This window comes from Miniopterus schreibersii, assembly GCF_964146895.1.
Source record: "Miniopterus schreibersii genome assembly, chromosome: 3".
Classification (NCBI taxonomy): Eukaryota; Metazoa; Chordata; class Mammalia; order Chiroptera; family Miniopteridae; genus Miniopterus; species Miniopterus schreibersii.
The window spans coordinates 34776543-34802855 of NC_138103.1; the positions used below are offsets into that span (position 1 = coordinate 34776543).

At 44.0% G+C, this 26313-nt stretch overlaps 1 protein-coding gene across 4 annotated transcripts in view; it reads left to right on the plus strand.

Moving 5' to 3' along the window:
- Nucleotides 1-24452, plus strand: part of ZNF608 (zinc finger protein 608) — a gene marked incomplete at its 3' end in the record, with an annotated part of 103159 nt that extends 78707 nt beyond the window's left edge. For 3 of the 4 annotated variants that reach the window (XM_081131853.1, XM_081131851.1, XM_081131852.1), the window contains 7 exons: nucleotides 14307-14394; nucleotides 14909-17360; nucleotides 18993-19410; nucleotides 19972-20144; nucleotides 21504-21657; nucleotides 23713-23794; nucleotides 24365-24452. In XM_081131853.1, coding sequence (XP_080987979.1) covers nucleotides 14307-14394; nucleotides 14909-17360; nucleotides 18993-19410; nucleotides 19972-20144; nucleotides 21504-21657; nucleotides 23713-23794; nucleotides 24365-24371 — 3374 coding nt within the window. Of the gene's footprint in view, nucleotides 1-14306; nucleotides 14395-14908; nucleotides 17361-18992; nucleotides 19411-19971; nucleotides 20145-21503; nucleotides 21658-23712; nucleotides 23799-24364 lie in introns of those variants that run through there. The other variant, XM_081131854.1, reaches the window with a different exon arrangement.
- Between the last annotated feature and the right edge of the window lie 1861 nt (nucleotides 24453-26313).

The window sequence follows — 26313 nt, forward strand, 5'->3', positions numbered from 1 at the left end:
TTATATTCACATATCTTGAGGTCAGTACACTATCAAACACACACGGAGCAGAATTTAATTGAAAAATGGCTTTCTGTTCACTCATTTGGAAAAGTGTGCACTAATTCATATAATTCATGTACTTGGATGTGCTAAATAAAATGGCATAATCTCTTGGCTAAATGTTGAAGGATTTTGTGGCTCAAAACGTCCAAATCAAAAGCTAAGTAAAAAACAAAACAAAACCAAGCCATTTGTTTTCTGAGCTTTTTTCCCCCTGACCCCCATATGCAAGAAATTCACTTTCTAAAATGTCGCTCAACACTTTCAACAAGTTTATTTGGGGTCAGGGCTTGTGTGGCCTGTTCAGGACCCACTGCAGCCAGAAACAGACCTGGTTCTCTGGTGCTTGCTTTGGAGCAGGCCACCACCACCTTACCCCCTCCTCTCCCTTGAGAGGTCTGTTTGGGTAAGAAGAGATAGTAGTTTGCCTGGTTTTTCTTTCAAAGAAACTGGAAAGCCTTTGGACCAATAATTCTGCAACATCTTTAGAGTACAGAATTCTTCAAACAGAGCCTGAGTGGCATTATGTAATTTTCACCCTGGGGCCATCCAGTTGGTTGCTGGCTGCTCACAAATATAGTTACTCGTTTCAGCTGAAAAGATCTTTAGTCATTTTAAGCAAAGGACAACAGAAGGAAATAATAGGTTTCTACCTCATTTCTCCGTCAAGCATTTTCCTGCCCCATGGGCTAATCTCCACAGGTATTTGCTGTGAAAAAAATATTTAATGCTCGGTATGCCAACTCCCAAGTGTTAGCATTGTCCAGCCAAACATTCTGTGTTTGCATTGGTATTAGATTGAGCAATTCAGAGACTGGTGAGGACAAATCAGACTTTTGTCCAGAATTTTGTGTGTGTGTGTGTGTGTGTGTGTGTGTGTGTGTGTGTGTGTGTTCCCTCTTGAGAATGTTACAAGGCAGCCTGGAAAGATGTTGAAATGTTGAGTCAGGTCTTCTTTCAATGAAAAGAGGTGTATAAAACACACCCTGATGACGAGCTGCAATTAACAGTGCATTACTTTCTGGAAAAGACTTCAAGCTGGCTGCCCTGCAGGTCAGAGTCAATAAAGACTGAGTTACTAACAATAGCCTTTCTCTCGCTGAAGCCTTGGACTTAACCCTAACTCCATCAGGCTAGAGAAGAAGAGAATAAAGCGAACAATAGGTGTCTTGGAGGTTGACTTGGGCCCAATGCTCAGAGGCTGTAAAAGCTGTCAGAGAGCTTGATTGATTGGCTCTCACGCCCTAGTCCCCAGTGCAGAGCACTAATGTGCCAGCTCCTTCTGAGAGGGCTGATGTGCCACCTGGGGTCAGAACGTATCAGCCTGCAGGGCTAATGTTTCAGATGAGGCCAAAGTGCAGTCAATAATTTATACGGAAATTTGTGCTTAGAGTGGCAAGGAAAGCAAGTTTTGACTTGAATTCCAGTCTGCCCAAAAGAGAAGTCTGGGTCAACTTCAGATCTTCCTGCTAACATCATTGTGGGGTGTGTTAATAAGAAGCCAAACTTTTTTTTTTTTTTAATATATCTTTATTGATTTTATGAAGAGGAAAGGAGAGGGATAGAGAGATAGAAACATCAATGATGAGAGAGTCATTGATTGGCTGCCTCCTGCACTCCCCCGACTGGGGATCGAGCCCGCAGCCCGGGCATGTGCCCTGACTGGGAATCGAACCCTGATCACCTGGATCCTGGGTGGACGCTCAACTGCTGAGCCACGTCCGGCCGGGCAGCCAAACTTTAATTGAAGAAGAGAATTAAAGTCATTATGGAGTATTTATTTAGTGCAGTTATCATGGGGAAAAAAATTTCAGGAGTTTCAGAATCGATAGGTGAAATGGGGAAAGGAAAACATCGATTTTGAATTTATTAAAAAACAGAAGTAAATTGCCTCTAGAATGTAAGAACCAGATCAGGTTAAATCATAGTGACTTTGGAAACTATTAAGTGTCTACAGGGAGAGTCGGCTTACAGGCTCTGAAATTGAGGTTCATGGTACTGACAACGTGGAGAGAAATGTTAGGTAATATCAAGGACTAGAAGAGATACACGTATCAGAGAGGAATTAGGTTGCACTTAGATGCCTTGAATACTTCTTCAGCAGGTTTGCAGAGAAATGTAACCGAAAGTCAGCTTAGGTGGCAGCGTGGGGCTATCCGTGGGAGTGTGTGTATCAAACATCTCTGTGTCTACATAAACACATGTATTTATACACTCAGCCTACAGAAATAGACAGCAGAGCAGTGACACCCAGCCAGGCTGGTAAATCAATAACCAGCTAAGTTTTGTTCTGCTCCAGCAAAATGAGGACTTGCTCCAGTAAGTGCTAACAAAGGCCCTTTTCCCTCTGCTGTGCTGAGGAGAGCACTATTAGTCACGCTTCATTAGGCTTGTTTACAGAAAAGAGCTGGTCTCTAAGCATGTTATTGAAATACTTGTAACTCTGTTGGGCTTTTTGCTTCCCTGAAAGATAAGAACTTTGGAATGTGGGGTGGGGGAGGGTGGGAAGGCGGCCTCTGACCATTATCAAGAAGACTGGCCTGCTGAGATGGGAGTTGGAGAGATGAGTGCATTTAACCTCATCTGTGTCCCCAGAGCCTTGCTGCAGGGTCTCATTGCTGCTGTCCAGGTACTGGGGACCTTTCCTATTGTGCTTTGTAATTGAGACAGATGTCAGACGTTCAGGTCAGTTTGCTGGTCCTGAAAAGTTGACTTGAGGGTTTCCTTACCCCAGGCCTCCAGAGAGGAGGCTTCAGTGGTTTGGAACTGTGTTTCTCAGTTGGCTTTATTATTGAGTGGTGGCAGGAGGAAATGCTTGCTTTAAACAATGGGTATGATAGGAAGGATAACTTTATATTGGTCAAAATTGGTGTTGGGTATAGAAATAATAATAAAAGTCCTTCATGTTAGAATTTACAGCTCTTAAGATTCTAAAAGATGTATAGATAGACTCAGACAACAGTGTGGTGGTTACCAGAGGGAGGGGTGGTGGGGCTAGTAGAGGGTAAAGGGGACCAAACAGAAGTTGATGTGACTTTGAGTTGTGGGAACACAATACAATATACACATCATGGATCATAGAAATGTACACTTGAAACCTGTGTGATCTTATTAACCAATGTCACCCCAATCTACTTAATTTAAAAAAAATTCTAAAGGATAGATTTGCCACATGCACAGTTAGCCTGGTCACCAGGAATACAGGACAGTTAGAGTAGGTGCCCATATCTGTGTGTGCTTTACCTGGAAGGAATGCGAGTTGTAATTCCAAGTGGGGAATTCTTGGTATTTTGGCACCTCCCTTCATTCCTCAGCTTGTGACCTGGTTTCTGGGGGAGTTTCCAAGGTGAAGAAGCCCAAGTCCATTTGCTGGGTGACTTCCTTGCGCCAGTGCCCATATTAAATGCTTTACATAAGTCACACCTTATTTAATCTTGATACCATCCCTATTTTATAGAGGAGAAAACTGGGGCCCAGAGAGGTTTAGTTCAAGGTGAAGCAGCCACAAAGCCGGCTTTGAGCCAGGTGAGCGTGTCTCCAGAGCCATCTTTTCAGGCACACAGGGGCTCCACTCTCTTATCCTTTCTTCCTCCCTAGTCCTCAAAGTAAAATTGACTGCATACTGAGCTTGATTAGAGGTAATTCCTTCAGCTTTCCTTATTACGTTCTGAACCAGAGCCGTAATTATGTGGCTTCACTGCCAGAGTGTGTGAACTACCTCCCACGCTGCTGCAGGGCCAGGCCGCCTCCAGGTGAGAACAGGGAGTTTACCAAGGACATAAACCTCACTCACCCCATTGCTTTTTATTGTAAGGGTACTGACTCTGGTTTCTCTGACATCCACATTCCTTGTTTCCTTTCTTTTTAGATTTGCAAAGATGGTGACTTTTACGTGGCACACAAAATGTACCTCTTTGTGTGCCGTATACACGCAGAGCCTTCCCATTCTCTCCCTCCCTCCCTCCCTCCCTCCCTCCCTCCCTCCCTCCCTCCCTCCCTCCCTCCCTCTCTCTCTCTCTCTCTCTCTCTCTCTCTCTCTCTCTCTCTCTCTCTCACACACACACACACACAGTCGAGAGAGGCAGTTCCGTGTTTTTCAGCTGCTGTGGTAAATTGCTGTTTTAAATTTCAGCAAGTAGAATAATAGCAGAGTGCTCATCTCCAGTAAATGCTGTTGGCCTTTGTAAAGAATGGCTTGTTCAGAGGTTCTGTGATTTACGGGGACACAGCTGGTGGCCAGCAGAGCTGTAGGAATGCGTGCTCTCCTGGGCCCGGTAGAGCTGGAGATGAAAAGGACCCAGAGCTGGCACAAAAGCAAATAAGCGCTCTGACTTTAAATAAAGCATCATAATTTATACGAAGCCAGGTTCTTCAGTCCCAGGGAGATGCATCAGTAGCAGCTTTTTGTTGTGAGCATAATTGTCAATTGGTTCCCACTGCCCCCTGTTTCTCAAGGACTGGCAATGATGAGAAATGACTGTAAAACACAGTCGTGTATTCTGGAGTTCTGTTACACATGTTTTGTCAAGCAATTCACTAGCATTGAAACCTGAAACTCTGATATCTCCACCTAGACTGATCTACAGTAGGTTTGTGGGGAGACTAGGTGATAGAGAAGCAGGGGGGACTGATACCTCCGCGTTCCCTTTTCTGAGCCTGCCCCCTTGCCCGAAGCATACGAGGTTTTTCATTCTTACATTTTATTTCCTTTGCATCTTTCATTTTCATTCATCTCAATAATTACTTTGCCCTCCTGCCTGCTCCCCCCTCCCCGCTCCTGCCGCAGGGGAAGCGTTGGGGAGAAACAGATTGCCGCCTGCACGGGGAAGTGGGGAGGTGGCAGGTAGCAGTCAAGTGACTTACAAATGTTCAGTATCTTAGACCCTTCTTTCCCCTTTTACCCCCAGAGTACTCTCTTTTAGGGGAAGTGGCATAGGGGAGGAGATACTGCCTTAAGGATAATTATTTTCCCTGGTCTTGCTGTTCTCTTTATCTGTTTTTTCAAGTTGAAAGTAACGGCATTGTGGAGATCCTGCGGTAGAAGTTGTTAGATCCTATAATTAATATTAAGTGCAGGAAATGACACGGTCCGAAGATGTGAAAGGCCTGCGTGCTTTCAGTTGCGTATCCTCATGGCATGTGAGTCTGAGAGTGGGAGTGTGTAGAGGCCCTTTCCCTCTCCTTATGGGGGTCCTGGCTGTGTGCTTTGTGCCTGGGCCTCTTGTGCATGGGTGCCTCCTAAAATAACACTCTTAAAGGAACGACATGTTAGGAGCAATAACCATGTCATTATCATGGCTCCGTAGTGGTCCTGGTTGAGTGAATACTTTTCAAATACCTTTCCCAATTTTTTTTTTTTTTTAATCTTCACCCGAAGATATGTTTATTGGTTTTAGGAAGAGAGGAAGGGGGAGAGAGAGATAAGCAGCAATGTGAGAGGGAAACATCAATTAGTTGCCTTCTGTAGACGTCCTGACTGGGGACCAAACCTGCAACTTTTTTGCTGCATGGGATGATGCTCTAACTAACTAAGCCACCTGACTGGGGTCCTTTCCCAAACTTTTGAATACTTTTATTTAAAGGAAGAAAAATAACCTCCTAATGAGCTAATTATGAAAGCCTGTGAGACTAGATTGGGGGAGGTGAGTCAAGTCTGTTGTAGTTGGCATTGAACTCTGGTCTACCCATGAAGAAAGGGAGGAGGGAAATGAGACATCATTCTGCTACTCTGAGGAAATTGTTCCTAAAAAAAGGGAGACGGGTGGAGGAACCTGTTGGCACTAGAAATCAATCATCTAAACTCATCGTATTTCAGATAAACCAATGTGTGCCTGCAAAGGAGCCAGAGAAAATTCGGGTTTAGAACTCTGCACCGGAAATCAGAGTGGTGCTATTGTCTGTCTCTGCCACCAAGCCTCAAAGAGAGTTTAATCAAAGAGAAGAAATGAAACCTCTTTATACAAATGTATACACATATACATACACTCCATACATATACATGTTCAGTTCACGCATTTAAATTGCTCCGGATATCTGTCTCAGAAGACGTTGTATTTTCTCTTCCATCTCCCCTGTCCCCCTTTTTCTCTCCTGCCTTTTCCCCTCCTTCACCTTTATCTTTGACTTGAGCACATCGCCTCATCCTGCTGTGTGTTGGCTGAGTGTTGATGGACCACAGCTTGGAAAGCATCCCCGTGGAGGTGACAGAGGTGGCTTTGATGCAGCCTGGCTGAGTGTCTCTGACTTGCTGCCCCTGTAGAATCGAGCTCAGGGGCCTTGTCTTCTCCCCTCCCCGCAACACAATCACCTTAAATCTGTCCCCCTGCTTATCCTCAAGGGGGGACCCTGGGTAACTTAGAAGAAACTATTAGAGGAACTGCCTAAGCACTGAGGGCTACAGATTGTGGTGTGAATGGTTGCAATATATATATATTTCAAAACTAGCCTCAAGCCATCAAAGGACATTGCTGCTTTAGGATGTATATATCTGCCTAACTTAAAAGCACATGGTTTTTGCTACAGATTGTGTTTAAAATTACTTTCTAAAGGTCTATGTGATTTTTCCCCCCATTATGCTCTTTGTTCCCCAAGATGTCTATACTGACATCTGTGACATCTCATAACTTATGAAACTTGCTAGAACATATGTACTGATTATGTAAAGAAGTAAAGCATCTCTTTCTGCAGTAAATTTGGAGCTCTAATGATGTGTTTTGATTTGATTGTTTTGGAAGTTATATCTCAGGCTATCAAAGTTTTTATTAATGTTTAAACTTGTATAATACTTGGTCAGTGAAAATATTGTCACCATCCACATATGTATGGGACAGCATTTTCGTATTCCCAGAGGTGCCTTACAAAAGCCTGATTTCTGCTCCCTCTTCTTACCCACAAGACTTCTTAACAGGCCATTGTATTTTCTAGAAGTGGGAAAGGATAATGTTACTAGGGAAGCAAGAAAATAAAGGCAGCAAGAGCTTCTTTTAGCTGACCAGTCAACTGGATATTGACCACCTGTCTTCATGGGAAAGAAATAGATGGCAGTGAATAAGCGAGAGTCTAGTTTTCCAAGAAGCTCAATGATTTTCCCAAATCAATACAGCTCATCAGGCCTCAGAACAAAGGCTGCAGGGGAGGTGACAGTGATGGAAGTGGCTCTGTGTTCTTTTGTGCATTAAACCATAAGACCCATGGGGAAACAAGGTTTCTTTAGCCATGTTTTTTTTCTTCTTTTTTTCTTTTAAGGCGTATTCAGTATATTTTGGGGGGGAGGGGATCTTTTCAGATTTTTAAAAAAAGATTTCCATAGATTGTATCTGATGATCAGATTTACTTTTGAAAGAAATAAGCACAGTTAAGTAAGAAAGAATACCATCTTTTGACCTGTAGATGAAAACAGCATTTTGCCGTTGCTTTTTGCTCTTTGGTATTGGTCTAGTATATTTATTTGGGTTAAGGTTTTATTTTTTTTCATGTTATTTATGGGTAGGGATTAGATGAACCAAAAAGAAATGTCTCGGTGTCCAGATTAACCTCTGGCAAATAAAGAATCATAACTAACCTCCCACAAACGAACCTTGTTCCTAATGTCCTGAAAAATAACACCAAACCCTAATAGGAATGCTGAACTGTCATCTGAGAGGTTATAATTAACGTAGATAGAGTGGTGCCAACATATTCCAGCCGCCGACGGAGACCATCTATCCAAACCAGCAATTTTTAGCCCTTCAGTCCTTTAATCTTTAAGCTCACTGTGCTTTCATAAAGTAGTACATTAACACCAGAGCAGTGTGTCTCTGGGGTTAATGGCTGGGGTGGCGCACACTAGGGCATAAAGTGTTTCATTACACTTCCCTTTGTTAGGCTGCCCTATCTCCCAAGCTCCACTGCCATACAGTGTTTGTTCAGATAAAGCCCAATGTTCAGGGTGACTAATCGCAGCACTGTGTTCCAGATGGTTTGATTACAGGATGTGGTTAAAGTGACTCTTCAAACATTCAGCCCAGCAGTAGGGCTCTTTAAAAAAATACTGCCTTTTCTGGTCACGTGACAACACTTTTCTTGCCCTAGTGCTCCATATATACTTGGCACAGGTACTAGGAAAGTCCCTGTGCTTTTCGGCTGTCTGGAATTTCATTGGCAACCTTAGTTGTAAATTTAAAATTTCCCCAAATAATTATAAACTCCGTGTTGTCCTTTGAAGAAAGACGGACCTGAAGGTTGGAAACTCTGAAGCCAGAGAAATGAACAAAGGTGCTATACAAGCCCCGGCTTTTTAAAAGGACCGCTATTGGATACAACAGAACCACAAGAACAAACTATTGGAGGGAGTTCAGTACAAAGGAGCGGTGATAAATCATACCTCCTACAATGGTCACATTGTATAAAAATATAGGGTAATACGATATCCAAAATATATGAACTTTATCTTGTACTCATGAAACCAGCATATTGTGGAGTTTTTATTGTCACTAATGAATGTTTCTACTGGAAAATATATATAAAAGGAAAGAAATGTGTAAACTTTAAAAAAGGGGGTCGTGGCATAAATGGGCTCTATTTCGTTGTTATTGGAGTGGGGTTTCTGTTTTCTGCACGAGTGCAACCCAAGTCCATCCAGATGTGGGAGTCTGCATAAGAGTTCCAAAAAACCTGTGTCTGATTCCAGACTCGGCATTCGCAGTGCTTGGCAAAGGACTTCTGTCCCGGGGAAGAGGCACTTGAAAGACTCTGAAACGGTCTTTAAACTGTAATATAAACAGATACGCTGATCCACTGGGAAATCAGCCATTTGCCCAGTTCTTGAAGAAACATCTTCACAAATACCAGAAACAGTAATTCATAAACCATATTTATAACATCTTTGGAACCAAATCTCTCCGCAGAGAATTTCTATCATCTCTAAGGCAGTGGAAGATTACACTTATTGAAAAAGTATGGGAACAGTGAAAAGAAGTGACTAAGGCTCAAACCTAGATTCTCCTCAGTCACCACCTGGTAGTTCCTAAGTGTTAAATGAACTCTCCCTGGGTGCTGGGCACTGTGCTGTAGGTGCAGACACTGCTCTTGTTTCTGGGGGTGTAGGCTAGTTGGCAGAGATGGGCACACTGTGTGTAATGGTGTGCAGTGTTAAAGCGACCATGTATTAGGGTGAGAGACAGTCTCAGTATTGTTTAGACACAGAGTTTATTTGCTGCTCACCTAGTAGACTAAGTCGGTGAGGGTCCTCATTGTCATTCAGGGTCCCAGATGAAGGAGACCCTGCCATCTTCACACAGCCTTCAAGACTGCTGTAGTGTCCATCCCAGTCAGCCAGAAAGGGGAAGAGATTAGAACCTGCATCGGAGATTCTCACGGGCCAGGCCTGGAAGCGACCTGAGCCACGGGGCCATATCTGATGGCGGGGAGGCTGAGAAGTGGCTGGCTGAGGGAAAACTTGGATTCTGGTGAGCGCTCATTGGTGAGGGGACTTGGTGGAGTGAGCGAGGACCCTGGAAGGAGTGGCCATTTTTTGGTGGTGTGCATGGTCTGGAGATGAATTAGAGAGGAGAGAACATTTGACTTTGTCTCCGATCGGTCCTCATTCATTAGGAACCTTAACTTTCCTTGGGGATTTGGACTAGAATGGCTTTAAAGTTTTCTTCGTGGGAATTGAAAGCGACATGAAGAATGGTTGAGGAAATGTGCTCAGGCTGGAGGGGAAACTGTGGACTGGAGGCGAAGAGAATGTAAACATGGTCCCTGTCCTTGCCTGGGTGGGAGGCTGTCAGGCGGGTGATATGTGGCCTGTTTCTCCAGGGTGTCAGAGGGCACAGCAAGGACTGTGGTATTCAGACAGGTTTAGTTCAGAATCAGGAACAACTTTTAAACAAAATGGCTGGAAGATACAAGGGCAGTCCTGGGTGCTATTAGTGATGAAGAAAAGGGGACATGCACATACCAGTATTGGCTTTCTCATCTCATAGCTAGTGCTTCCTTGGGACTTTGGGCCATCACAGTCCTCTCAGCCTTTAGTACCTTGTGACCTTTAGGATTCCACTCTTATTATTAACTTTGCCTTCCATGTTACTAATTCAGATTCCCAAAGTAAGTCCTTGTTTGGTTGCCTCTGCTTCAGGTGACCATCACTGGAACAGTCAGGTAAAGCCAGGGTTGGGATTACTGGTCCAGGAGCCTACTCCCCTAGGATTACTGTCTGAGCAGGGACTGTGGGTAGGACAGGCACCATGAAAGTCACATCCCGGATCTAGTTTACTGTGATGGATTAAGGGGCCTACTCCCTAAGTGTGAGTAATGTGCAAACTATGCTTCCACTTCTGGATCATAGTATGCCTGTGTCAGTTCTGTTACCAGTTTTCAGACTCTTGAAGAATAGAATTTGTATGGAATTCTAGCCAAAGCATGATTTGATTCCACAGCACCAAATAAGTACCTAGTGTATACCCTGTAGATGCACAATAAATGCTTAATAGGCCTGACCATCTCTCTGGGACCACTTAACTGCTAAGTATTGACAAGAGGAAATAATAGAACAAGTGTGACTGTGGAATCCCTATGAGAGCTCAGGGCTCTTTGACTTGTAGAGGGAAGGGGCTCAGGTTATAGAACACGGACCACATTATTAAGTGCCCTGTAAGTAATATGCTTTATGGGGGTGGCAGCTTAGATTCTGTATCAGTATCTAAGACAAAGCTTCAGTACAAAGATGGAAACCCTGTGTAGTGAGCATACTCAAACCATCCATTGCTCTTTTTAGCTATAGTCTTACTTCATTAGTAATAACTGTCAGATTTTTTCAAATATAAAATGTTACAGGGCAGGCATTCTTAGAATTTTGAGAAAGACCATTCCCAGTCTGTGGGTGGAAAGGGAGGATAGTAAACTTGGCGGGATACTTGAGAATATAAAGATGAAAAGGACTTGTAGAGATTGCCCCCCAGCACCTAGCTCATAGGCTGGACATTTGAAAGAATAAATGTAGGTTACATAAAAATTAAGCCAGAAACATAACCGTGCCCAGATTTATAAAATTCAGATTTGTACTTTTAAAGGACTAATTTTCATTTGGGGCATTTATGCCTTTAAAAAAAGTAGAGTCAGCTTTATATGACCATGGGTTACACAGTGTTCAAGATGTCGAGACTTCAGCAAAATGGTAAACCATGTACATCTTTTAGAGCTGAAACACCACCTCTGTGCTTGGCCTCTCACAATAGGATGTTGTCTAAACAGAGACTTCCTTTCAGAGAAACAGTCCACTTTGTAGGTTATGAAGAAGCGTTCCTTAAGCCTTCATTCTAACCCAGAGCAGCAGATTTGGTGGTGTAAACATGTGCGTGTGTCTAGTCCCACGTGAATTCCAGGCAGATAAAAAGACTCTGTGGCATTGTGAAGTGGCTTGTGCATGCAAAGAAAAATAGACACAAGCACTCGGATTTAATTAGCATTGCGTGATGGAGACTGTTCAAAATCTCCCCGGGAGTAGAGCATTTATTTTGAGCTTTTTAAATAAGGAGAGCTTTTAGAAAAATAAAGCTGACCTATTGAGGCCCTTTGAAGTTGAAAAAAGACTGTAGGGACTTTTCCTCCCACCAAGTGCTAATAATAATATTACTTGTACTTAGATAAGAGGTCTGCTTGTGTGGCTTCTAGAAATAGTATCAGGCGATGTCAATAGTTTTCCAGTGTGGAAGTTGCAACTGGAGTTGTGACAGCTTTAAACGTAGGCCCGGATAACCGAGGTTTGCTTGTTTGGGGTCCCTGCCTTCTTGCCGGCCCCCCATTTTCCTTTGTCTTTTTAGAAGAGCAGAGATTTGGTTCTGCGGGTTCGGAGCGGGCTACCGGGCTGCGCGGAGCCGGGCAGCGTGGGCCGCGTGGGTCGTGGCGGCCAACCAGCACGGGCCCCCAGGTCTGGCCGTCATCACGCCGGCCCGCCCCGTGATCACCTGGCAGGCTGCGCGGACGGCCCTCTGGTCCGGGGACTAGGCGTGGCGCGCAGACCCAGCCCCGGGGCCCGCCCCGCCGCAGCTCCTCCCGCACGACCCTGCCCACCAGCCAGCCGGCCCCGCCCGCGGCCTCCCCCGCGCCAGCTGCTTATCCGCGGCCCCTGCCTCGCTGCTCCCCGCGGCCGTCGGCCCAGCCAATCAGACGCGAGCGTTCCCAGCAGGCGCCGGCCAATCCGCAGCCAGCGTTTGCTGGAACCGCGAAACCCTTAGGGGAAAAGCAATAACAAAAGCCTTTCACTGCAGACAAATGTTAAGTGTCTGTGCAGACTTTTCCTGTTTTTAATTTTATTACTGAGAGAATGGAGGGTTTGTTGTTTCTTTCATGTTTCCTTTCAAGCAATTTTAATTATACATTTGTGCTACATCAGGGACTCTGAAACCCAGTGATTCAGCCTATTGCATCTAAAGCTGAAATGCAGTAACCTTCTGGCAATACAGATATATTCCTGCACTGTAAATATAGCTGACATGCTAAAGAATTTTAAGCAGCTGCAAAGGTCTTTGACACCACACACAGTGCCCCAGAGAACACATGATGAGAAAACCAGCTCAGTCTTCCCCTTGGCCTCCTCTCCTACCCCCTCCCTCTTCCTGAAGGGATGTGCTCATAAAGAATGCTTTCCTCCAATTGTAGTCTTGTGCAAATTTTGACTAAATGCCTAATTACTATTGATTCTCATCCCAATGTGAATTTTTATATTCAGTGTTTGTTTTTTTTTTAAATTTCCTGAGGGAATTAGAATGGAGTCAACTGTGATCTGAGAAAATGCTTGCTTTACCTCATGCTAGCTTTTCCCTCCCCTGCTAGACTATTGCTACAGTGAGTAAATTCAGCTGTCACCTAAGTAATCGCAACATAGACCATATGGGAAACAATTTTTAAATCTCTTTTTGAGACTTCTGAAAGAAATCCTTCCTTCCCCACTGCTTGAGTCCCAACCATTCAAAGATTTTACCTGCTGTTAAAATGCTCCCAAAGAAATGAGTCTTACCTTGTGAGGTGTCCCTTACCATAAAGGAGTTCAATATAGGTTTTCTGTAAAATTTAAAATAGCAGCAAGCAAGTGAGCAAACCAGTTAGAAATAGCCTTTGAATAATGCCCCTTGGTGTTTCCAAGAAAGAGTGGGGGGCGGGGGGTAGGTACAGAAAAGAAAACAAAGGCTCACTTAAATATTTTATTTCTTTACCCTAATATTTTATGTATGTCTCAAAATCTAGGTCCTTGTAATATATGCTTTAAAGGAGTGATTAAAAAAAATATGGCTCCTGTCGTCTAGTGAAATAAAGAGGATGTTATATTTTGTTTCCCTGTGACATTTGGTGTACTAAGTGCACTTAAGTTTCGTAATTCACAGATGCAGTGCTAAATTAAATTGTCTGTCTGCAAAGCAGTTGGGAAAAGCAGAATGGCTTGCAGGAAACGAGTGTGCTGGTTTGAGGGTTTTTTTTCTAATCTTCTGTGGCAAATGCTTACTAAAGTTGATTCTAAAGATAACCCCAAGAGCAAACCTATTGTGCACATTTATTTTCTTAAGAGGGCTATTTTAGGAGTCTTTAATATGAAGCAAGACCAAACAGTGAAACAGATACTGTACCAAGGCTGATTCTTGTCTCACAAAGCCAGAGAGGGAAGGATTAGGAACTAGAAATCATAGCTGATTGTCTGTTTTCTGGACTCCAAGCCCCCACTTCCCTGCTCTATACATGTATTTGTGCACCCACATAATTATTTTCTAAGTAAAAAAATTGCCATTATTTTATGTTGTTGAATTAGAAACAAAGCCGATTCCTTTCAGTCACCTTCTGGTTTAAGCACTGGTAACTGGCATTTAGTTTTTGTTGGCTGCTTGCCAAACGAAAGCAATTATGTGTAATAATAGAAAAATTAAGAGGTGAGTGTTGCTGTTTTACAGCAGGACATGGCAAAAACCATTTCCTTCTGTCAGCAGTATCTTGATTACACTCTCACACACAGCCTTACCCTTTTGTACTGCGTGCGCATGAGTACACACACACACACACACACACACACACACACATACACATGATTTCCTGTGGGTTTTCACTTGAGGTCACTGAAACCAGAAAGAGGAAGAATGCAAACCACAGCTTTTGAAAGCAAATGAGAATACAACTTTGCTGGTAAAGTAGTAGTAGTAATAATAATAGTAGTAGTAGTAATAATAATAATAATAAATGAACTGTAAATAGAGTAATCTGTTCTAACCACGGCCCTCTTTCATTCCCCACTCCTGCAGGTGTCCTAGTGGTCAATGTCACGTGGAGGAACAAAACTTACGTAGGGACCCTACTGGACTGCACCAAGCACGACTGGGCCCCTCCCAGGTATGCGCAGGGCCTTTAGCTCAGGCTCTGTTCTCTGTCCCCCTTCTCTGCTTCCCCCATCCTCGTCTTTGCAGGGAAACTATATAGAGAGATGAATAATGCATAAAAGTCTGTCTGTAATTGAAACCAAGCATAAGGGAAATGAGCAATTCGGGGATGAACACAGTAAAATGCAGATGCTGGATTTCTTTTCTGCCGGGAGATCGCTACTCCCTGCCCCTTCTCTCTCTTCTTTGTTTTCTTCTTTTCTCAAAATGGGAATTTGAACTGGATGTGAAGCTGGCTACCTGAGCTGTTTTGCTCTGGTTTTCTGAGGAAGAATATAAGCCCTTGGTAGCCTGCGCTTTTGCAGGTGTTGAAATTGTCAGTGGAAGAATTGGGTGTCTTTCCCTTATCTGGGCCCAGCCCTCAAGCTGCCGGGGTGTTGAGTCTCTTTGCTGCATTGTGTGCCTTGTGATCTCACCTGGCTCTTTGAGGGTTGCTCATTTTGACTGTCTGTTACTTGCTTCCCTAGGTTCTGTGAGTCACCGACAAGCGACCTGGAGATGAGAGGGGGCCGGGGCCGAGGGAAGAGAGCAAGGTCTGCTGCAGCTGCCCCAGGCTCGGAGGCCAGCTTCACAGAGTCCAGAGGGCTGCAGAACAAGAACAGAGGGGGGGCCAACGGGAAAGGGAGGCGGGGCAGCCTCAATGCCAGCGGGCGAAGGACACCCCCAAATTGTGCCGCTGAGGACATAAAAGCCAGCCCCTCCTCTACCAACAAAAGGAAAAACAAGCCTCCAATGGAGCTAGACCTGAACTCCAGCTCTGAGGACAACAAGCCTGGGAAGCGTGTCCGCACAAATTCTAGAAGCACTCCCACCACCCCTCAAGGGAAACCAGAGACTACTTTTTTGGACCAAGGCTGCTCTTCTCCAGTGTTAATCGATTGTCCCCATCCAAACTGCAACAAAAAGTACAAGCACATTAATGGCCTGAGGTACCACCAGGCTCATGCACATTTGGACCCTGAAAACAAGCTGGAGTTTGAACCTGACAGTGAGGACAAGATCTCGGACTGCGAGGAGGCCATGAGTAATGTGGCACTCGAGTGCGGTGAGCCAAGCACAAGCATATCAGCTTATGACCCGGTGAAGGCTCCGGGATCCCCCGGCTCGGGGAACCCCCCTGGTACCCCCAAGGGAAAGAGGGAGCTGATGAGCAATGGCCCAGGGTCTGTTATTGGATCTAAAGCTGGAAAGAATTCTGGCAAAAAGAAGGGTCTTAATAATGAACTGAACAACCTCCCGGTCATCTCCAACATGACGGCCACATTAGACAGTTGCTCAGCAGACGGCAGTTTGGCTGCCGAAATGCCCAAACTGGAAGCAGAAGGGTTAATTGACAAGAAAAGTTTGGGAGATAAAGAAAAGGGCAAAAAAGCGAACAATTGCAAAATGGACAAAAACCTCTCCAAACTGAAAACTGCGCGGCCCATTGCCCCGGCCCCGGCGCCCACGCCCCCGCAGCTCATCGCCATCCCCACGGCAGCCTTCACGAGCACCACCACGGGGACGATCCCCGGGCTGCCCTCCCTCACCACCACTGTCGTTCAGGCCACACCAAAGAGTCCTCCGTTAAAACCCATTCAACCAAAGCCCACAATCATGGGGGAGCCCATCACCGTGAACCCAGCTCTGGTGTCGCTCAAAGACAAAAAGAAAAAGGAGAAGCGAAAGCTCAAGGACAAAGAAGGGAAAGAGACAGGGAGCCCGAAAATGGATGCAAAGCTGAGCAAGCTGGAGGACGCCAAGGGCGCTGGGAAAGATTTATCCGGGCATTTTTTAAAGGACCATCTCAACAAGAGTGAAGGGCTGGCCAACGGACTGTCGGAGTCTCAAGAGAGCCGAATGGCCAGCATCAAGGCCGAGGCTGATAAGGTTTATACGTTCACAGACAACGCCCCCAGCCCCTCCATAGGGAGCGCCTCGAGGATGGACTGTACGGCGCTGGTGAACGGGCAGGCGCCCATGGCCCCCCTGCACGTGCTGACCCAGAACGGGGCGGACGGCTCCGCGGCCAAGACCAGCAGCCCCGCCTATTCGGACATATCCGATGCTGCGGACGACGGGGGCTCTGACAGCCGGTCGGAGGGCATGCGGTCCAAAGCCAGCTCCCCGTCGGATATCATTTCTAGTAAGGACGGTGTTGTGAAGGGGCATTCTTCAGCGGCAGCACAGTCGTCTCAAATGAAAGAGTCCCATTCTCCCTACTACCATGGCTACGACCCTTACTATTCTCCAAGCTACATGCACCCTGGGCAGGTCGGCGCCCCGGCCGCTGGGAACGGAGGCGGCTCGCAGGGCATGAAGATCAAGAAGGAGTCTGAAGAAGATGCGGAAAAGAAGGACAAGGCAGAGCAGCTAGACGCCAAGCGGGCGGACCACCCTTCGGCATCCCTGCAGCCTCAGCACCAGTCGGTGATCACACAGAGACACCCTGCCCTGGCGCAGTCGCTTTATTACGGCCAGTATGCCTACGGGCTCTACATGGACCAGAAGTCCCTGATGGCCACCAGCCCCGCCTACCGGCAGCAGTATGAGAAGTACTATGAGGACCAGAGGCTGGCCGAGCAGAGAACGGCCCAGACTGTGCGGGGAGACTGTGAGAGGAAGAGTGAGCTCCCCTTGAAGGAGCTGGGCAAGGAGGACAGTAAACAGAAAAGCATGCCGTCAGCCACAATCTCAAAGGCTCCCTCTACTCCGGAGCCTAGCAAAACCCATTCTAAACTAGGGCCGTCAGTGCCCAATAAAACTGAGGAGACAGGTAAATCGCAGCTTCTCTCCAATCACCAGCAGCAGCTTCAGGCCGACAGCTTCAAAGCTAAGCAGATGGAAAACCACCAGCTTATTAAGGAGGCTGTAGAAATGAAATCTGTCATGGACTCTATGAAGCAGACAGGTGTAGACCCAACCTCGAGATTTAAACAAGTAAGATTGTGGAGCGTGGCCCCCACAGGGAGAGAGCAGTCTGAGACTTGCACATGTGGGGCTTGGTGGTTAGGGCTTCTGGCAGGGAGTCAACCAGGGGTTCATCAGGGTTGGTTCCTCTTTTGAAAAATATTCTAAAAGCCTGTCTCAGGAGTTACTGTGTACCTCTGAAGTGTACATCACTCACAGTTTCCTAAAAAAGAACTGTGAACGTGTGCTTTTCGTGTTCCATGGTGTCGTTGACTGACTGAGTCTGACGTGGCCCCTTAATTACGTACTGAGTCCAAAGTGAGGGATTTCTGCCACATGGCCACCGAGTTCCCTTCCGACTTGACGCTGAGATTCTGAGTCTGATCTCTGAAATACTTGTTACTCTACATATTCTACATTTCTATTGGCATCTTTTAGGAATGTTGAAACTGGTTCCTGAATTCGCATTTCCCACTCAACTTTTTAGCGAAACTTGGGACCCAGATGTGTTTCACATGGTGTCTGGGGTGCCTGGATTTCTGTTTTACACCTGTGTTAAGTGCCCCAACTTGGAGCTCAGTGTTGATCGCCTCTGAGGAGAGAGGAGGTTGATCGCCTCTGAGGAGAGAGGAGGTCCGGGTAGATGTGCCTCGGGCAGTCATCCCAGAACCCCGCCAGCCTGAGGTTACATGTGCAGACACATGGAAATGGGTCCCCGTGAAACCACACATGTGCTAGCACTTTCTGCCACGGTTCAGACATCCTGACTCACTGCAGTCTATGAGTATTCATTCTGGAATTTCCCAGCACCCCCACCCCCATGCTAAATGTCCTTGGTGAAACAGAGCAAAAAAATCCTTTCTTCATGTTCATTTCTGCCCAAACAGTCGGACTTTAGGCCCAATTTTGAATGTTCACTTAGGACCTAAATACCCAGTGGGTTTATTTCATGGATGGGATGGGGGTCACAAAGGCCATTTAGGACCCTAACCCCCAACTCGAGAGGCTTGACTCATGCTATGGCTGTACAGGGCTCTGTTAGAACCATACAATTTGGAGAAGGGAGGTTATAGATGGCTTTGTTTTCTAGTAGAAAAGCCATAATGTGTACTATTAATTTGAAATTTTGTTATGATTAAGATATTAGCACATAATGACACGTGAGAAAATGTATTAGGAAACCAAGAGTTTTTTTCCCCCCTAACTGATATTGCTATAGTAATTACTTAAATTTACTATTATTAGCTTGAGTTGGAGTTTTAAAAATTATTTTTACCTATGTGAGGTATTAAAAGGAAAATGAGTGTTAGATTAAGTACGTCTAAGGATGTTATTTTAATGTAGAGCAATGACATTAAGGTCCCAGGTCTGAACTCCAGCATACCTAAGTTGGAGGCCTATCCCCACACATGAGCAGCAGTGTGACGCTGCTGTTACTTGGAACTTTAAAAGCTTTAGTTTTGTCTTTTGCAAAAGTGATCAGTAACAGTGCCTGCCCCAGACGTTATTACTCTGTGTAGGAGGTAGAGCTCTGTGCAGTGCTAGCACATGAATAAATGTTAACTTAGTAGTAGAAATAATAGTAATAGTGCTGTCATGATGATTAATGGTTTCTTTTTAAAAAATCAAAATTTTAAAGCAAATCTTTTTCTGAAAAATCAGGATCCAGATTCAAGGACGTGGCATCATTATGTATACCAGCCCAAATACCTGGATCAGCAAAAGTCAGAAGACCTTGACAGGGAAAAGAAATTAAAAGAGGACAGTCCCAGGAAGACTCCCAATAAAGAGAGTGGCATGCCCAGCCTTCCTGTATCATTAACCAGCATTAAAGAGGAGCCCAAAGAGGCGAAGCGTCCTGACTCTCAGTCCATGGAGGAAAGCAAACTGAAAAATGATGATCGAAAGACTCCCGTGAACTGGAAGGACTCTCGGGGAACAAGAGTGGCTGTGTCATCGCCCATGAGTCAGCATCAGTCCTACATACAGTACTTGCATGCTTATCCTTACCCACAGATGTATGACCCCAGCCACCCTGCATACCGGGCTGTTTCTCCCGTCCTAATGCACAGCTACCCTGGTACGTGTTGTGGGTTCTAACTATATTGGAGGGAAGAGGCTGTGTTCGAATCTTAGCTATTAAAAACTCAGGATAAATTAGACGCAAGAGTGACATTCGTTATGCTTGTTTTTATGCTGCTTAAAATCCCAAAGATGAAACTGATTTAATATAAGAGTTCTTTAAGATAAAATGTCAAGGGTCCTCAGCTGTTGTTTCCAGAGTCTCTGATAGGCTGCTATAGCTGTTAGACTGACAGATACTTTATTGCCTGTGAAAATATTCTAAGCACTTACTGTCATAATCATTATAGTTACTATTCCTTTCACTTAAGCGGACACATAAATGTATGAAATGGCTGTAAGCTCAATTCTGTTTATAACCTCCGTTCATCAGGATGAATTAACTGGGAGAAGAAAATTGGAGAACCTAGATACAATTTAACAATGATGTAGCCCATTCTTAATGTAATCCCCTATTTTAAGATCTATGACTCTTATCCCAAATTCATGTAATCCAAATGATTTTTTTTTTTTAAGATGTAGCTTATAACTTGATGTGGCATTTGTTGTTTATCTGCAGGGGCCTATCTGTCTCCAGGATTTCATTATCCTGTTTATGGGAAGATGTCAGGGAGAGAAGAGGCCGAGAAAGTCAATACCAGCCCTAGCATCAACACGAAAGCAACCACTGAATCTAAAGCACTGGATTTGCTCCAGCAGCACGCCAGCCAGTACCGCAGCAAGTCTCCCGCTGTAAGCCTCCTTTTGTTCTTCTCTAAAAGCACTGGGCTTCGGGGGAGGAGAGGGGACATGCTAGAGAACAGTCTTGAAATATAAATGGCTTTGGGACCCAGCTGTGATTCCTGGATGCTGTTTATCCAAGTGGGTAAAGAGTGGAATGTTCAAAAGTAAGATGGTTTCTCATGTGAGGAGAAAAATTGTTCAAGTGTATATGGTGGTCACAAGCTTTTCTATTGCAAAATCTAGACTTGCCTTCCTGGGAGGATGCTTGTTAGGTGGACATTTAAATTGATAGGAACCAACTTTTGGTTCACAATATTTGTGATGCAAGATATTTTGATGCACTTGAATGCCAGAGTGAGTCACTTGGCTCAGGAGTGGTGGCTGCATCTGCTCTTTTTTGGCCTCCACTCATGGTTATGTCCCTATAACTCCGCTGAAGTAAAGCAGATGTGTGTCTTTGTGAAAGATGGCTCTGCCGGCACCGGTACCATTGCCCATCCCCCATCCCTCACCTGCCCAAAAAAGACTGGTGTGAAGAGAGCCGAAAGAAAGGGTGTGGTTAGTCTTGGCAAGAAAGAGAAGTTTGCAATATAGTAAAATATAGGATCTGTGATGTGAATGAGTCCACCAGAGACTCTGTAAAGAAACTAGAAAAGATGATTTATGAATCTTTTTCTGGGAGTACTCCTTCTAGTGCACAGATTTTTTTCAGGTGAGGAAAAGAATTTTAGTGAAAGGGTGGTTAAGCTCTGGTAGGTAGAAATGTATCAAAAATACATGATCCTTAACCAAACTGATCTGGGAGAAGAGAGCTCTTTTGAGTGTTCAGAAATGGGGAGATTCTGGGATGCTTTTGGAGGCTTAGAGTAATAATTTTCCATACCTGATACTGGCATATAATATTAGGGTACGTGTTTCCAAGGGAACAAAACAGACAAAGATATTTAAAATTTCGAGACAGGCTCTCCCCGCAAAATATGAATGAAGTAAACGGGTAATCAGAAAACTTGACCTTGAAGAAATTTCTACAGCTACTTCTTTTCCTTGATGCATATTTAAAAGTTGTTTCTGGGAAGAAGTTGGGTAGTTTCTGAACCTACAATTATGAGTGAAAGAGAGAGAAGTCCTCTTCAGTCATTTGAGGAAACTATTGGTGCTCCTTTTGGGTGGACCAATTCTTTAGTGTTGACTTCATTCCAGTGGAAACTGAAGCATTTTTTAAATTGATCTTCAACTAATAAGTAATTTCAAGTATCTGTGTATGCATTTACTGTTTAATCGTTAGCACATAGTGCAGAAGGGACGGGGTGGGACTCCCGCTGCTTCTTTTCAGAGGCTCAGTGGGGTGATCTCTCTTTTCTGTTGCAGCCGGTGGAGAAGGCTGCGGCTGAGCGGGAACGGGAGGCGGAAAGGGAGAGGGACCGCCACTCCCCCTTCAGCCAGCGGCACCTGCACACGCATCACCACACCCACGTGGGCATGGGCTACCCACTCATCCCTGGCCAGTACGACCCTTTTCAAGGTCAGCAGCTCTCTTGTGATTGTGCCTTTCTTCATTCTGCTCTGGAGAACAGTTGCCCAAACTGCCTTTCACCTCTTAAAGCTGTTGAGCGTTGAGTTAACGTAGGCTCTGGGAGAGTTTGTAACGTGTACCTCCTAGTATTTCCTCGCAGCAAAACCAAGGCTATTCCACACCTTTGTGTTCTGTTGAGACACAGAATGGCTACCACTTAATAATTGTCCCTTGTTGATGTTATCTGCAGCTTACTGTTATCTCCCAGCCTGAGGGTGGCGGCCGGTGTCTGGGCTCTGACTGTAACAATCAGAAGATCAGATAGCTACTTGAGGGAAATTGTGGGAAAAGGGAGGCATGGTGGGAGGCTTTGGTGAAATTACCTGTCGTGATTTCTGCGGGCCTTTTAAGTTGCTCTTTTCCCACGGAAGTCACAGAAGTAACATGGTCAGGCTTACCGCTTTTTATAACCTCATTCAGGTGCTCTTCACAGCCCTTCACTGCTGTGACTCTTTCACTAAAGACGGAGAAACGTCTCTTAAAAAGCCATAGAATTGACATGAGGGAGCCGTGAATTCATGGTGTTTTAGCTGAGCATGTGCCGGCTCTACCAACAGATCATCGGCTAGGATCTTGCTGTCTAGCTCAGGCTGCCATAACAAATACCAGTCTCTATGGCTTTAAACAGCAGGAATCTATCTTCTCATAGTTCTGGAGGCTGGGAGTCTGAGACCAGGGCGCCAACATGGTTGGTTTCTGGGGGGAGCTCTTCCCGGCTTGTAGGCGGTCCCCACTGTGCTGTGTGCCCGTCTGACCTCTTCTCTGCGTCTGGGGTAAGAGTGGGGGGGGGAGTAGAAGGAGAGAGAGAGTAACTCTGATGTCTCTTCTTATAAGGACACAAATCCTGTTGGATCAAGGCCCCACCCTTATGACCTCATTTAACCTTGGTTACTTCCTTATAGGTACTATCTCCAAACACAGTCACATTATGGGTTATGACTTCCAACCAGGAATATTGGAAGGACACAGTTCCATCCATAGTGCTTGCCAAGTTGCCTCTTACTCTGTTGTGTGAATATAAGATGCTGTGTTTACAGGTGCTTCCAAAAGTGGGAAGAGCTATACCGATGTGAAAGGGTCATTTTTATTTATTCAACTCATGTTACTTGGTGTCAGCTAGGGTGTTAAAAGAGAACATAGCCTGGCCAGGCATGGCCCAGTGGTTGAGCAACGACCTAGGATCCAGGAGATCACTGTTCAATTCCCGGTCAGGGCACATTCCTGGGTTGTGGGCTTGATCCAGAGTCGGGGGTGTGCAGGAGGCAGCTGATCGATGACTCTCATCATTGATGTTTCTATCTCTCCTTCTCTCTTCTCATCTCTGAAATCAATAAAGATATATTTTTTTTTAAAAAAAAGAGAGAGAACATAAAGGACAGAGGAAAGAGTGATCTTCCCTATGTTTGTTTCCCCCATTCTTTCCAGAATTGTTTTCTATGGAATTAAGAATTTTCTGGTGGCAACTTCATGACATTTGCAGCTATTACATTCTCTGTTATCTTTCTCTTGCATGGTAAAAGTTAAGACTGTTTCTGAGTTTGATTCACTGATTCCATGTACCTTATGGGATGCATTGTGCTCGATCACTGGGGAAAATGTTAAAGTGATAAGTTATTACGAAAGTATTATATTCTAAGCAAATAGCATGTCATTTCTGTAATTCACTGTGACTTTTGATTCCTGTTGTTACCTGGTGCCCATTATTTCTCCTGAGTTTTCTATTCAGGAATTCGTGCAAACCATTTAGCACCATGCAGAGCCAGACAGATGGAATGCTATATTCTCTTTGAATAGCTATTAAGAAAACCACAGAGTATTCGATAAAGGGATAGATATTGGTTTGGCCAAGTGGTTTGTACTCTGTCCTAGCTGCATAAAATATTTCGTGTGCGTGCTCAGGGAAAGACATATCACTGCTGTTGGGTCTGCAGCCCTTCACCGCTGGGCCTGTGCTACTTTTATCTTTCTGAGTGTCTCAGAAACCCTGCATTTTTCCCCCATTAGGCTTGACCTCTGCTGCCCTCGTTGCCTCTCAGCAGGTGGCTGCCCAGGCATCTGCATCAGGAATGTTTCCTGCACAAAGAAGGTAAATATTCTTTACGTTTTGAATCAGTTTTTTAGATAGCGAGATCTCAGTGGGTGGGAGGAAGCAGATATAGATCTTTTATACCAAAAACTTAGGTCCTGAGGGTTTTATATTATAATGAATGTGCTTTTATGCCACTATGCTTTATATACAACATCTATTCCGTAAACCTCATTTCTATAGCTGTAATATAGATTCGTATTTAACTGATCAGTTTTTTAAACAGCTGGAAAGTTTCTTAGGTTATCCTCATAGCTCTGTTAAAATAATTCACCATGACTCCCTTTGTGCTATTATGTTTAAAAATAAAATTGCAAATGGAGAAATTTATTTTCATAATGCTAAAGGTAATGTTAGTTCTTTATTTTTAATTATCCCTCAAGTGTTTTAAAAAGGAAAATAATAGATTTTCACAATGTATATCATTACCCTTGTGTTCACTCACTTTCTATGGAATTGAATTCCATGAATTGAATAGAACTAAAATGAGCCTATCAGTCTTACTCTTTTTATATTTTCAGTGTCAAATGTGGCTAGAACCCTATGCTAAGGTTGTCTTTTCTTTTGCAGAGAATAACAAGATTGGAAATGTACGTTGTCATGTGACTGGATCACATGGGGAAGCGCTTTATACAGACATCAGTTCCATGGTGTTAATTTGAAATGCCTTAATGGCAGGCAAAAACCAGTCATTTCATTTTTGTAAATTACAGATTTTATCACAGAGTAACAAATGTTGCTGTAATTAAACTTCTGTTTTATATATATATACGTATACATATATGTATATATACATATATATATATTCTTTACTTTTTGTATCAGTAACCAGGCTCGCACACACAGGGTCTGCTGCCAAGTCGCAAACCACTCAGTAAAGGAAATAAAAAATGTATTTGTCATGTTGAAAAGTGTTAGCCACAAAAGGCTGCTTACTTTCTTTTCCTTTTCCTTTAAATTGTAAATAACTAATGTTATGTATCGGTGTGCCTGAACCTTGCATATCCTTCATATATTTCCCATAAGCCCCCCAGAAAGGCTAACTGTGATGATGACACTTGGTACAATTTAGACGTCTCTTTGGTGGCTCCTGTTAAAGACGCATCAGTGTAAAATGTTCCTGTAGTCACTGTTTGTACTTGTGTATTGTGGAAAAAATACTTTTGGAAGGCATGGGGTTGCCAGTACCACAAAAACTGTGTTGTACATAATGTAAAGATTAAAATGGGGAAATAATGAGCATCTGTGAATAATGAGGTCCTTTTTGATAATCTTGAATGGCAAATAACCCAGTAGCCTGCGTACCAGAGACATCTGTGATTGTTCTATTACTTGAATAGTCCTGCAGTCCTTTTTTTTTTTTTTTTTTTTAATGTTTACAATTATCCAGTTTTAGAAGAGAGAGACTTTAACGCCATTGCCTGGTTACTTGTTTTATGCTGTAATCTAGTTTATTTTATGTAAAATGTATATTGAATGCTTTCCTTTTTTATACCTGCCTTAAATAATTTGGCAATCAGAATTAAAAAGTTTTTTTTTATAATGGCTTCTTGTCTGTGTCATGTTATTGCCCATTAGCAGATGGTGCTTCTGATTTTCAAAGAAAGATTTCCTAATGTTATGAATGTTAGATGCATAAGATACGGTATACAGCTATTAATTTTTCCTATATGACACACACGTATAACAGGCAAATAGTATATTTCATTTAGTGGATATATGCATACTTGCAGGGTGTTTACTTCCAACATGGGGAATAATATTACTGCAAATAGAAAGATACAGGTTTCTTTAATATGGAATGATATCCCAAAGGTATAAGTCATGTGACATATGGACAGTAGGTAAAATGTGTAAAAAGTCAGTCATTAAATTGTTTTACTAGATTTTTTATGCCAGATGTACAGAATTAGCTGCTTCCTCACTTGCTTTCTCCCTCCCTCCCCCCTTCCAATAAAATGTTGTTGAGCACCTACTTCATCTCAGGCCTTGCAAGGTGCTGAGCAAAGCAGATGAAAATTCCTATCCTCATAGTTTCATATTCTAGTAGGTAGGGTAAACATAATAAAATATGTAAGTCAGGTGCAGAGTACAGCAGGTCAAATAAAGTTGTTTCATTCAACTTCTTTTCGTTATAACATTGATTAGATGCCGTAGGAACCTAACTCTTATTTATATCAATTAGCCTGTGGTAAAACTGGTTTCCTCATATGTCGCCTGGCTTAAAATCACAGAACCTATTGTCCAATGTTAAGGGAGGACTTTACTACATATTAGATGGTTGGTAAATGCTCTGGAGAAAAAGCATGAAGTGGGCCTAGGTGACGTGTGGACGTACGTAGCTGTAAATGGCGATCCCGGAGGCCTCACTGAAGGAGATGGGGAGGCGGCCCAAGCACACATCTAGGGACAAAGCATTGCAGGGAGCTGGAAAGCACGAGCAAAAGCCTTAAAGTAGGAGTGTGCTTCCTGTGTTTGGACTGGTTGATTTCAAGGCTTCATTCCAGCTGTAAGTTTTT